This window comes from Salmo trutta, chromosome 16, assembly GCF_901001165.1.
Source record: "Salmo trutta chromosome 16, fSalTru1.1, whole genome shotgun sequence".
Taxonomy (NCBI): domain Eukaryota; kingdom Metazoa; phylum Chordata; class Actinopteri; order Salmoniformes; family Salmonidae; genus Salmo; species Salmo trutta.
Genome location: NC_042972.1, coordinates 15,029,578 through 15,043,589, shown reverse-complemented (window position 1 = coordinate 15,043,589; position 14,012 = coordinate 15,029,578). Strand labels below are relative to the sequence as shown.

The 14,012-nt window shown below is 43.8% G+C and overlaps 1 protein-coding gene across 5 annotated transcripts in view; it reads left to right on the top strand.

The window, feature by feature from the left end:
- Positions 1 to 14,012, top strand: part of LOC115150155 (histone deacetylase 7) — a 77,672-nt gene that overhangs the window by 58,195 nt on the left and 5,465 nt on the right. For 4 of the 5 annotated variants that reach the window (XM_029693133.1, XM_029693132.1, XM_029693135.1 and 1 more), the window contains 7 exons: positions 1,711 to 1,798; positions 2,241 to 2,360; positions 5,332 to 5,429; positions 10,343 to 10,461; positions 10,872 to 11,005; positions 11,115 to 11,199; positions 12,973 to 13,126. In XM_029693133.1, the coding sequence (XP_029548993.1) occupies positions 1,711 to 1,798; positions 2,241 to 2,360; positions 5,332 to 5,429; positions 10,343 to 10,461; positions 10,872 to 11,005; positions 11,115 to 11,199; positions 12,973 to 13,126 (798 nt within the window). Of the gene's footprint in view, positions 1 to 1,710; positions 1,799 to 2,240; positions 2,361 to 5,331; positions 5,497 to 10,342; positions 10,462 to 10,871; positions 11,006 to 11,114; positions 11,200 to 12,972; positions 13,127 to 14,012 lie in introns of those variants that run through there. The other variant, XM_029693136.1, reaches the window with a different exon arrangement.

Below are 14,012 nucleotides of genomic sequence, written 5' to 3'. Positions count from 1 at the left end.
TGTCAGCTTATAGCACCACCTCTAAGTGTGTGCATGTGTGTGTGTGTGAGAGTGTATGTGAGTGTGTTTGTGTGTGTCACTCTTAAATAGAAGGCTTTGGTACGCTTACCACGTCTGTGTGTGTGTGCTTGTCTGCTTTTCTGCTTGTGTGCTTGCAACCGCGTGTGTTTGCTTGCGTCTGTGTGTGTGTGTGTTTGAGTTGACGCGTGCTAGTGTGCAACCGCGTGTGTTTGCTTGCGTCTGTGTGTGTGTGTTCGTGTTTGAGTTGACGCGTGCTAGTGTGTGTGTGTGTTCGTGTTTGAGTTGACGCGTGCTAGTGTGTGTGTGTGTTCGTGTTTGAGTTGACGCGTGCTAGTGTGTGTGTGTGTTCGTGTTTGAGTTGACGCGTGCTAGTGTGTGTGTGTGTTCGTGTTTGAGTTGACGCGTGCTAGTGTGTGTGTGTGTTCGTGTTTGAGTTGACGCGTGCTGTGTGTGTGTGTGTTCGTGTTTGAGTTGACGCGTGCTAGTGTGTGTGTGTGTGTGTGTTTGAGTTGACGCGTGCTGTGTGTGTGTGTGTTCGTGTTTGAGTTGACGCGTGCTAGTGTGTGTGTGTGTGTTCGTGTTTGAGTTGACGCGTGCTAGTGTGTGTGTGTGTTCGTGTTTGAGTTGATGCGTGCTAGTGTGTGTGTGTGTTCGTTTGTTTGAGTTGACGCGTGCTAGTGTGTGTGTGTGTGTTCGTGTTTGGGTTGACGCGTGCTAGTGTGTGTGTGTGTTCGTGTTTGAGTTGACGCGTGCTAGTGTGTGTGTGTGTGTTCGTGTTTGAGTTGACGCGTGCTAGTGTGTGTGTGTGTTTGAGTTGACGAGTGCTAGTGTGTGTGTGTGTGTGTGTTTGAGTTGACGCGTGCTAGTGTGTGTGTGTGTTCGTGTTTGAGTTGACGCGTGCTAGTGTGTGTGTGTGTTCGTGTTTGAGTTGACGCGTGCTAGTGTGTGTGTGTGTTCGTGTTTGAGTTGACGCGTGCTAGTGTGTGTGTGTGTGTTCGTGTTTGAGTTGACGCGTGCTAGTGTGTGTGTGTGTTTGAGTTGACGCGTGCTAGTGTGTGTGTGTGTGTGTGTGTGTGTGTTTGAGTTGACGCGTGCTTGTGTGTGTGTGTGTTCGTGTTTGAGTTGACGCGTGCTAGTGTGTGTGTGTGTGTGTGTGTGTTTGAGTTGACGCGTGCTAGTGTGTGTGTGTGTGTGTGTGTTTGAGTTGACGCGTGCTAGTGTGTGTGTGTGTGTTCGTGTTTGAGTTGACGCGTGCTAGTGTGTGCACTCAGCAGTGCCTGTCAGTAGTTATTTATGTGTCGATAATGATTCTGGAGGAGAAGAGTTGGACAGCAGATATGATCTACAGTTTAGTTCACACTCACCAAGCTTATAGCTCCTGCTGTCAGCACCGCTATTTCCCGTCATTCATACTTTGCAACCCTACGTTCTGGTACTGTCCAACCATACCGTGCCTAAATATGAGTGCGTGTTCAGTGAAACAAAGCATGTTTAACCCATTGGCACTAATGTCCTCACATCACCTAGTTTGTGTATACTGAGGCCTTTCACTTTTATGGGTGTCTATGATGTGATTGTGAGAAAATCTTCTTAAAAAAGCCTTGACTTTACATTGGGAGTCTTTGGTGTCATTATGGGGACATGTTCTCATAAGTCTTCATATGTCCCCATATGTGTGTCTCTCCAAAGGGGTTTCTGCTTCTTCAACTCCGTGGCCATCGCAGCCAAGCAGCTCCAGCACAAACTCAGCGTCAGCAAGATCCTCATTGTGGACTGGGTGAGAGACGGCCGCTGTCACTGGTCCACACATGGGATCTAAACACAGACACACACACGTGCTTACTTTAACACACATATTGACCATAAGCTTGGTGTCAGCATTCACGCTGATCTCTGCTTTCCACATGAGTCAGACCTGCCACGAGTCTGGGCCTAGGCATACAGACACACACACACACACACACAAACACACACACACACACACACACACACACACACACACACACACACATATATATATATATATATATATATATATATATATATATATATATACATACACACACACACACACATAACTTATAAGGACAAATAATTGTATGTATTTTAGTGTGCACTGAAGGGGATGATGCAAACATTAAGATCAAGTATTAGACTAGTTTAGTATACTAAAGAATTAAGAGTCTGACTGCCCCTTGACCTTTCTCACCAATGTTCAGGATGTTCACCATGGGAACGGTACCCAGTCGGTCTTCTACAACGACCCCAGCGTGCTGTACATCTCCTTGCATCGCTATGACAACGGCAAATTCTTCCCCGGTAGCGGGGACCCAGCTGAGGTATATTAGGTTGCACTATTCACCACTATTCATGCTCTCCCATTGGTAGATGGAACTGTCCATCAAATACATGATTGGTGTGACCATTTGGAAAAGAAAACGTCTGAGCAAGCACCGAACAGATTGGGTCGGCCCACTAGTCTGAAAACCCCTTCAGCATCTGTTACCACCCACCAAATACCACCCCCCCCCCCCCATTTTCCCATTCTCACAAAACTGTGAGGACGAAAAAGTGGATGTTTTCCCATAAACTTCATCATGAGGGGATGGTCCATATGAGGCTGTTCTGGCTTGGATGTGGCTTTGCCTTAAATGGCCACTCGACCTCCACTGAACTGTGTGGTAAACCTCTGAAGTCTCTGTGTCCCTCCACCACAGCATCATGTACCGACATAACACACTAGGGGGTAGCAGTGATGTCACCACAGAACCATGTACCAATATAACACACTAGGGGGTAGCGGTGATGTCACCACAGAACCATGTACCTATATAACACACAAGGGGGTAGCGGGGATGTCACCACAGCACCATGTACCGACATAACACACTAGGGGGTAGCAGTGATGTCACCACAGAACCATGTACCAATATAACACACTAGGGGGTAGCAGTGATGTCACCACAGAACCATGTACCGACATAACGCACTAGGGGGTAGCAGTGATGTCACCACAGAACCATGTACCAATATAACACACTAGGGGGTAGCGGTGATGTCACCACAGAACCATGTACCTATATAACACACTAGGGGGTAGCGGTGATGTCACCACAGCACCATGTACCTATATAACACACTAGGGGGTAGCGGTGATGTCACCACAGAACCATGTACCGACATAACACACTAGTGGGTAGCGGTGATGTCACCACAGCACCATGTACCTATATAACACACTAGGGGGTAGCGGTGATGTCACCACAGAACCATGTACCTATATAACACACTAGGGGGTAGCGGTGATGTCACCACAGAACCATGTACCGACATAACACACTAGTGGGTAGCGGTGATGTCACCACAGAACCATGTACCTATATAACACACTAGGGGGTAGCGGTGATGTCACCACAGAACCATGTACCTATATAATACACAAGTGGGTAGCGGTGATGTCACCACAGCACCATGTACCTATATAACACACTAGGGGGTAGCGGTGATGTCACCACAGAACCATGTACCTATATAATACACAAGTGGGTAGCGGTGATGTCACCACAGCACCATGTACCAAAATAACACTAGTGGGTAGCGGTGATGTCACCACAGAACCATGTACCTATATAACACACTAGGGGGTAGCGGTGATGTCACCACAGCACCATGTACCTATATAACACACTAGGGGGTAGCGGTGATGTCACCACAGAACCATGTACCAATATAACACACTAGGGGGTAGCAGTGATGTCACCACAGAACCATGTACCAATATAACACACTAGGGGGTAGCGGTGATGTCACCACAGAACCATGTTCCTATATAAGACACTAGGGGGTAGCAGTGATGTCACCACAGAACCATGTACCAATATAACACACTAGGGGGTAGCAGTGATGTCACCACAGAACCATGTACCAATATAACACACTAGGGGGTAGCAGTGATGTCACCACAGAACCATGTTCCTATATAAGACACTATGTGACCAGGGGTACTACACAGAAACATCAGGGTATCCCTAATCCACTCCAGCATCTTTTAAACATGAAAGGAAAGACAGAAAGGGAAATAAAAGAGAAAAAATGAAGAAAGGGGATGAAGAAGAGAAGAACAATGGAGTGATGGATAGAGGGAGAGAGAGAGTGTGTGTGTGTGCGAGAGACAGAGAGTGACTAGTTGGCAGTGTATGGCGGAGCGCATGTGTTTTGAATTTACCCTGTGAACATCCAGTCCACCAAGAGACTTTCTGCGATGCACATCATCACACACACACACACACACACAAAGGAAATGACCACGGTTTGTTGCCAATAGGGTGTCACTCAGTCCTTACTCTCCTCACTATCACATTGAGTGATGTTGGAGAGGTTTTCAAAAGCTAAATAGCTTCAGTAAATAGCTAAATAGCTACAGTAAATAGCTAAATAGCTACAGTAAATAACTAATTAGCTACAGTAAATAGCTAAATAGCTACAGTAAATAGCTAAACAGCTACAGTAAATAGCTAAATAGCTACAGTAAATAGCTAATTAGCTACAGTAAATAGCTAAATAGCTAAATAGCTACAGTAAATAGCTACAGTAAATAGCTAAATAGCTACAGTAAATAGCTAATTAGCTACAGTAAATAGCTACAGTAAATAGCTGCTAGCAGGACTAAAAAGAGAGGCAGTCATTTTAAGGCCTACTCTTAAGACCAGTGGCTCAACTATTCTCCCACCCCATTAATGTGAGGTCAAATCAGGTTGTGCCTGGCATTTGGTGAAATATACTCTCTTGTGACAGACGTTAACATTTGGTTCTGGGTGCTGAGTTTGGGTGAAATATAGCTAGAAACGAAATATCGACAAGTGCCAACTCAAGAAAATTTGTCCCTGTAGTGTGTTAAAACTGGGACATATTCAGGGTGTAGTTTTGTGATTTATGAGCAGATTTGACAAATTGTATCAAAAATAAAAATTGTTGAGTTGAATTAATGTCCAGCTGTCTTTCATTTGGAAATTGTAATCACTCCCTTATGTCATTGAAATGTGACAGCTTTTCCTCAATGGCACAAATATGCATTTTGAAACTATGGTGCTGATTGTGTGTGAACATTTGACGCAAAATATCTCACGACCCAACCTCAGCTCTCAGCATAACTTTCAATGAAGTAAGATGTTAACATAACTATGAATATGAATGAATAACAATGAATATCTCTATTTCTCTCTCTCGCATCTCTCTCTCCCATCTCTATCTCTCTCTCTCCCATCTCTATCTCTCTTTCTCCCATCTCTCTTTCTCTTCCTCTCTGTCCAGGTGGGAGTAGGAGCAGGTGAGGGGTTCAATGTCAACGTGGCGTGGACGGGAGGCTTGGACCCCCCCATGGGCGATGCAGAATACCTAGCAGCATTCAGGTAAAGAGTTAGAGATACACCTAACCTACCTCACCTTACCTCCAGCCCAAATCACATTAAGACAAAACCAGAAAAGTGCAAAGATTATATTTTAGTCAATGGGTTGTGCGCGCAATTGATTCATAGAAAGTCTTACCAAAACTCTTCACTCATCCTTGAAATTCTACGCACAGCTGGGATATAACAGACTTGTACAGTATCATGTGTTTATATTGTGGTGTGAGTTAGATTTTTGTGATGCCCTCCATTATATGGTGTGGATCCATGCCACTGAATGGAGGTGTGTCTTTTTTCTGTGCACCGCACTTTCCACTTCATTCAAGCCTCAGCCCCTGAATGATTAGCTGCTCGGTTTGCGGCGTAATGAACTTTGAGCGTTCCTGTCAGCGGTGTTGGCTCGCCACCAGACGATGAACGGTATGTGAGGTCCGTATAGTGCAAACACACAGTGGGTGGGCCAAGCTCGTCAAACTCAGGATTCTAACGGCTGAAGCCATACTGTACCGTTACGAACCATCGATTCCAACAGGCAGACGCTAGGCTCAATGTTTACCCATAGCATACTATGCTAATTGCTAACTCACTGAGAGCCTGTTAAGCAGTATGGTCTGTGTTGATTCACTGGTTGTATAGAAGAATAAGAAAACCAAGTAACTTCCCTAGTTTAGGTGTATGTTACCTAGTGACTGTATCTTCGTTACGTGTACAGGTAGTTCCCTGTACCTAGCAACTGTCACTTCGTTTTCATTACAGGTAGATGTTACCTAACAACTGTCACTTCGTTTTCATTACAGGTAGATGTTACCTAACAACTGTCACTTCATTTTCATTACAGGTAGATGTTACCTAGCAACTGTCACTTCGTTTTCATTACAGGTAGATGTTACCTAGCAACTGTCACTTCGTTTTCATTACAGGTAGATGTTACCTAGCAACTGTCACTTCGTTTTCATTACAGGTAGATGTTACCTAGCAACTGTCACTTCGTTTTCATTACAGGTAGATGTTACCTAGCAACTGTCACTTCGTTTTCATTACAGGTAGATGTTACCTAGCAACTGTCACTTCGTTTTCATTACAGGTAGATGTTACCTAGCAACTCTCACTTCATTTTCATTACAGGTAGATGTTACCTAGCAACTCTCACTTCATTTTCATTACAGGTAGATGTTAACTAGTAACTTTTTCTTAGCTCTTAGTACAGGTGTATGTTACCTAGTAGTTTTTTCTTACAGTAGCTCAGATGTCAATACAGGTAGCTCTATCACTTAGTTTTCTAAGTAGCCTACAGGTAGACGTTACCTAACTGTTTCTTGTAGACATATAGGCAATATCCTAGTGTGGAATTTGAAAAATATTACTCTGGGAAATCCAAATGTAAAATCCTAAGAATTCACCTTAGAAACACATTTTTACAAGTGAAAATGTGTTCACTTTCCCACGTGTTCCCCCACCCAATTCCACCAACAAACACCATAAGCAATAAATTGCCAATTCTGTGCAAGGAAAATCTGTGACTGGGCCTCTATTCCCCAGACTTTCTGTACAGCCAGAAAATATGCACCCAATATCAGACTTTCTGTACAGCCAGAAAATATGCACCCAATTTCAGACTTTCTGTACAGCCAGAAAATATGCACCCAATTTCAGACTTTCTGTACAGCCAGAAAATATGCACCCAATTTCAGACTTTCTGTACAGTCAGAAAATATGCACCCAATTTCAGACTTTCTGCTTTGGCTGTATTTTATGCATCTTGAAATACCATAAATGTAATAACCTGGTTCAATGCAGCCTGCCATCTTTCTAATTTGATTCATATTCATCTACCTTTCACTGTCCTGTTTTATTTCTTTACTTACCTATTGTTCACCTAATACCTTTTTTGCACTGTTGGTTAGAGCCAGTAAGTAAGCATTTCACTGTAAGGTCTACACATGTTGTATTCGGCGCACGTGACAAATAAACTTTGATTTGATTTGAGATTTCCATCTACCAACGGGGCAGTCCTGTTTATTTCACATCTTGCCATTCAGGAGGTGAGGGATCTTGGGTTTGCCTCCAAAATGCCAGCCTCTTCTGTATATTAGTGAAGAGAGTGGCATTTCAGATAGAGTCTTGCAGTTCAGCGGCTATAGGATAGAGGAAGTGGATGATTGGGGGGTGGGTTGCAGTATAATCTGGTAGATTCCTTTAGTTGGGGGATACAACGCGTGTGTGTGTGTGTGTGTGTGTGTGTGTGTGTGTGTGTGTGTGTGTGTGTGTGTGTGTGTGTGTGTGTGTGTGTGTGTGTGTGTGTGTGTGTGTGTGTGTGTGTGTGATATGAAGTAGGATCAGGTGGTGGGGTCAGTGGTGGGGGTTTTATCTGATGAGGTAGGGGTTTTTAAGGAGGATGGGGGGGTTGATGTAGCCTTGTGAATTTTTGTGAAGCTTGGGAGAGTGTTACTGTATTTGTTCATGTACATGTGCATGTTCATTTATGTGTGTGTGTGTGAGGGGCTGCACAGGCTGCATGGTCTGGTAGTGCAGACCGGGAGGGATTGGGGTGGTGGTGGGAGTGAATGGTGTGGGGGTGGTGCATTGTTAGGGAATCCAAAGGCGGCATAATTAAGCCCAATGGATCCCAGATGGCTGGCTGTCAGTGACGTGAGAAGAGGGCCGAGCCCCTAATGGGAACCAGACGCCCGCCGAAGCGCTTTGAACTGCCGGCCGGAGAAAGGGTGGGGGGGAGAAAGGGAAAGAGAGAAAGAGAAGAAGAGAGAGGGGAATCAAACACGGCATGGGCCGTGTGTGCTCGCTAAATCACTGGCAGCAGCAACGGGAGGAAGAGGAGGATGAGGAAGAGGTGGATGAGGAAGAAGAGGAGGAGGAGAAGAACAAGGGAAGCAGTTCCACAAGATGAAAATAGAGAGAGTGTGTTGACGTCATCCTCCTCATCACCCTCTCCTCTGGACATCTCTCTGTCTTGGTCCTGTTATTTGTTTACTAACGCTTTAGATAAAGCCCTTATTGTTATGTAGTCAGTCTTGAACTGCTGTGGTACCCAGAATGTAGCCTAGTAGTTACTCATGCGTACCTGGTAACTGCATATAACATAAAACAATTATTACATTTTAAAGTACAGGCCAAAAGTTATTTTAAATTAAGTTTAGTGACAGTAATCCCCCAAAAATATTTTCCTTATTTTAGCAGATAATTTGACTGAGAACACATTCATTTACAGCAATGACCTGGGGAATTGTTACAGGCGAGAGGAGGGGGGATGAATGAGACAATTGAAGGGTCAATCAAATGGTGAAATGTATATGATGTGTAACTAGCGTTAGGCTACAGGACTACAGGAGGCTACAGGACCTATATACTCCAGACACCCAAGTTATAGACTGTTTCCTCTGCTACCGCACGGCAAGCGGTACCGGAGCACCAAGTCTCGGACCAAAAGGCTTCTTAACAGGCTCCTTCTACCCCCAAGCCGTAAGACTACTGAACAATTAATAAAATCGCCACCGGACTATTTACATTGACCCCTCCCTTTTGTACACTGCTGCTACTCGCTGTTTATTATCTCTGCATAGTCACTTCACCCCTACCTACATGTACATATGACCTCAACTAACCTGTACCCCTGCACACTGACTCGGTACCGGTGCCTCCTCTATATAGCCTCGTTATTGTTATTCTTATTGTGTTACTTTTATTATTCTTTTTTACTTTAGTTTATTTGGTAAATGTTTGCTTAACTCTTCTTGAACTGCATTGTTGGTTAAGGGCTTGTAAGTAAGCATGTATTCAGTGCATGTGACAAAGTTTGATTTCATTTATCTGGCAACTTGATGTAATTTCTATCCCTCTAGTGTTAGTGTTTCAACTTTCATGCACTTTTATTTGGTGTCCCACTGTGTCACGTACCTGGGTATGTTACCCGGATGTTTGTTCAAATGTTTCTGACAGTTGGACTGATCAGTGGTAGCTTGGTTCCGGATCTGTTTGTGCTGATTGGCGATGACTGTAGGTGTTGGCAAGACAGCACAAACAGATCTCAGACCAGGCTAGATCCATGGAACATGGGTTTTAATTTGACCATGTCTCTTCAAAATGTCACCCTATGTGACTGGGTAGTCAGTGATTTATTTGCAAATGAACATGTCATGAGGTCCTAAATATACTGTACACATCTCCCAACCATAAATGTTACATCACACTTCTCTCTTGAAGAGCATGTGTTATACAGTAAGCGATAAAGCACAGTATGTTTTGTGTGTCACGAGAGACTAGCGTGTTGAAAGGGTCAAAGTCAAATGCAGAAGCCGTTGTCCACTGTGATTATTATTTGACCCTGCTGGTTATCTATGCACGTTTGAACATCTTAAAGAACGATCTGGCCTTAAGGGCCATATACTGTTATAATCTCCACCCGGCCCAGCCAGTAGAGGACTGGGCACCCCTCAGAGCCTGGTTCCTCTCTAGGTTTATTCCTAGGTTCCTGACTTTCTAGGGAGTTTTTCCTTGCTGTTTCGGGTTTTAGGCTGGGTTTTCTGTATGAGCACTTTGTAACATCTGCTGATGTAAAAAGGGCTTTATAATTTTGATATTGATTTGATTTTGATGTCATTCTCTTGTGACACTGCAGGATATGCAGGATATACACACAGGATATGTTTCTATAAAGTAGTAACTCAGTGTTGACTTTCTTGTCTTCACTTGATGTCAAATTTCCTTGAATTTTTTTTCGGGGGGTAACAGTGTCTATGAATACCCTCTTCACAATGGATTATAAGAACATTTATAAAGCCTTATAATGACCTATGCTGTTTTAAAATGATTTTCGGACAATTTAGGAAGGTTTTTGCACAACGTGCCTTTTGGAGTGCTTTGACCTCCAACAGCGTTGAACCTCCCCTGTCTGTCTCCAGGACTGTGGTGATGCCGATTGCCTATGAGTTCTGTCCTGACGTGGTGCTGGTCTCATCTGGTTTCGATGCCGTCGAGGGACATCTGGCGCCACTGGGGGGCTACAAAGTGTCAGCCAAGTGTAAGCATACTATTCAATGTTCCTCACAAAATCATATGCGGGACACACAGGTCAATTTTATTTGACATTTTTTGTCATTTAGCAGACACTCTTATCCAGAGCAACTTACAGTAGTGAGTGGGTACATTTTTGCACTTTTTCATACTGGTCCCCTGTGGAAATCAAACACACAACCCTGGCGTTGCAAGTGCCATGTTCTACCAACTAATTAATTGTAATTGTACACATTTTGCCATGAGGTGTATAGGACATGTTGCAAGTTTGCTGAAATTCCACACAGTCTCCTGTGTGTGTATGTGTGTGTGTGCGTGTGTGGAAATATGGAGGACTTTGGAATGCATCAGTGAATTTTGATTGTAATTGTAATTTGTAAATTTAAATAAAGTATTTAAATGTGTCTCCCCCCAAAGGTTTTGGTATTCTGACACGTCAGCTGATGGGGCTGGCGGGGGGACGGGTTGTCATGGCGCTGGAGGGGGGTCACGAGCTCACGGCCATCTGCAATGCCTCTGAGGCCTGTGTCAGGGCCCTGCTGGGCATCCAGGTCAGTAAACACAGACCTAGAATCAGCTTACTTCTCCCTAAATCCTACCCTTCACCATGGGGGAAACAACACTATACCGACCCCCCCTCCCCCATGTGTTCCCCTCCAGGTGGAACCCCTGTCTGAAGCAGTCCTGGAGAGGAGACCCTGTCCCAACGCTGTCTTCTCTCTGCAGAGGGTCATCCAGGCCCAGGGTGAGCATCTGATACACAACCCTCTCTGTCTTTCTATCTCTCTCCCTATCTCTGTCTTTCTTTGGTCCATTCTCTCTATCTGCCTCACTTCCTCTCTCTTTATCCCATTTCTCTGTCTTTATCATTCTTCCCTCTCTCAAGCTTTCTTTCACTCTACAGCAGAGATGGGCAACTGGTGGCGGCCCGCGGCCCCCCTTTTGAAGGCCCTCAGATCAATTTCCCCCCCAAAATTGGGGAACTCAGTCGGGGTCTCAACTTTCTGTTGCGAGATAGAATAGTAGAATACACAAATACAAGGTGCAATTTCCAAATTTCGTTGTGCATCAGCAGTTTTGCTCTTGTTATGTCAGTCACTGATAGTCAGTCAATTAGCCAATGTCTGCTACAATTTTTTAGATTGCTAAATTAGTTTAGCAGCCAGCTATCTAAACTTGTTATCATGGTCGAATTACCGGCCGGATAGTGATAGCCTCTTTTGATTTTGTTAGTCAGTCTCACTCAGATATCATGTTAAAAATGGCAAACATTTATTTCTCCCCACCATGGCAAAATCAGTAGAATTGTAGAAAATTTGTTATAAAATTGCTAAATATTCTCTCTGTCCCATGGCAAAATATGGGTACGCAGACCCGTGAGCAACTGCGGCCTCTCATGATAAGTTCAGATTTTTTGCTCTATAGTATCGTCCCTCTCTTTTTTTCAGTCTATCTCACACCTTTTCTCTTTTTCTCGGTCTTCTCTCTTTCTCCCTCTTTCTCCCTCTTTCTCTCAATCTTCTTTTCTCTCTTACTCTGCATCTCCCTGTCTCTCTTTCGTCTTCTTTCTGTCCTCCTCCATGTATACCTCTTGCGCATCCATTCTCTGTTCTTCTCCTCTCTCTCTCCACATCTCATCCATCTCTACCACTTCTATCTCTCTCAATCTATTTCATCCCTCTATTTGTATGGTCTTTTTGGATGTTATTGCTCTCTCGCTCTCTCTCTCCGACCACCTCTCTTTTCATCACATATATTTCTCCTCCCCACATCCCTCTCTTCATCCCTCATTCCTTCTCATTCCTTCTCATTCCTTCCTTCCTTCCCTCTCTCTCTCTCTCTCTCTCTCTCTCTCACAGACACACACACACACATACACACACACACAGAGAGAGAGAGAGCCGGCCACTGCCTTCCTGGCTCCAATTATCTTCAAACACTTCTCTACCACACAATCTTCACAACATCCCTCCTGATTGCGCACAAATGTTATCCCATTCCAATTAGATTAATTAAAAATATTTGCAAAGCCACAAGAATGTTAAGCCCCTTCATTTAGGCAGAGGGTGAAATATATGTCTGGTGAATACTGGGAACACACACAACATGGTCCTCTCTTTCTCTCTCTCTCCACACACACACACACACACACACACACACACACACACACACACACACACACACACACACACACACCAAGGCCCTTTGGCACAATTGTGTGATTTAAATTACACGAATGCTGAATTAAAATTGTGGTATTGGTGAATGCTGAATTAAAATTGTGGTATTGGTATTTTATTTCGACCACACACACAAGTATTAGCTGTAGTATTGCTTAGTATACAATATAGTTCACATACGTCCATGACATAATAGCTCAACTTTTAAGAGAGTACTCTGCAACGATGCAACATGAAAACCTGAAACAATGACTTTCTCTCTCTCTCTCTCTCTCTCTCTCTCTCTCTCTCTCTCTCTCTCTCTCTCTCTCTCTCTCTCTCACACTCTCTCTCTCTAGGTGAGTACTGGCGGTCGTTGAGGGCGGTGGCCCACACAGTGGATCAGTCCTACATGCAGGCCCAAGGACACAGTCGGAAACGTGGCTCAGAGGACCACAATGACACCGTCTCTGCCCTGGCCTCTCTCTCCATGGCCAGCCTCACCACAAACAGGTGACATCACTGACACCACATAGTAAAGCACTGACACCATGTAGTAACAGCACTGACACTATGTAGTAACAGCACTGACACCATGTAGTAACAGCACTGACACCATGTAATAACAGCACTGACACTATGTAGTAACAGCACTGACACCATGTAGTAACAGCACTAACACCATGTAGTAACAGCGCTGACACCATGTAGTAACAGCACTGACACCATGTAGTAACAGCACTGACACCATGTAATAACAGCACTGACACTATGTAGTAACAGCACTGACACCATGTAGTAACAGCACTGACACCATGTAGTAACAGCACTGACACCATGTAGTAACAGCACTGACACCATGTAGTAACAGCACTGACACCAAATTCAAATATAGTAGTTGATAAAAAAACTGTATTTTTCGAAGAAATGTTTAAAAAAGGTATAATTTTAGTGAATGATATTATAAATAGGACTGGTGGAGTGATGTCACACATGCAGCTAACACAGACATATGGAAATGTCTGCTCTACCCAAAATTACAACCAATTAATTGCAGCATTACCACAAAAATGGAAGAGGCAAGTAGAAGGGGAAAAAAGTAAGGAACTTGTATGTCGGCCCAGTATTAAAGAACATAAACGGTTAAAGAAAAGTGTGATAAATAAAAACATATACCAATTTCATTTAAGGACCAAAAAACTGATAGCTGTGCCATGTAAATTGCAGAATAGTTGGGAAGAGATTTTCGATGTGCCCATTCCATGGCACATGGTTTATGAATTGATACGCAAAACAACGCTGGATTCAAAACTTAGAATTTTTCAATTTAAATTACTATACAAAATTCTTGCAACTAATAGAATGTTATATATATGGGGGATACAATCTTCCCAGCTGT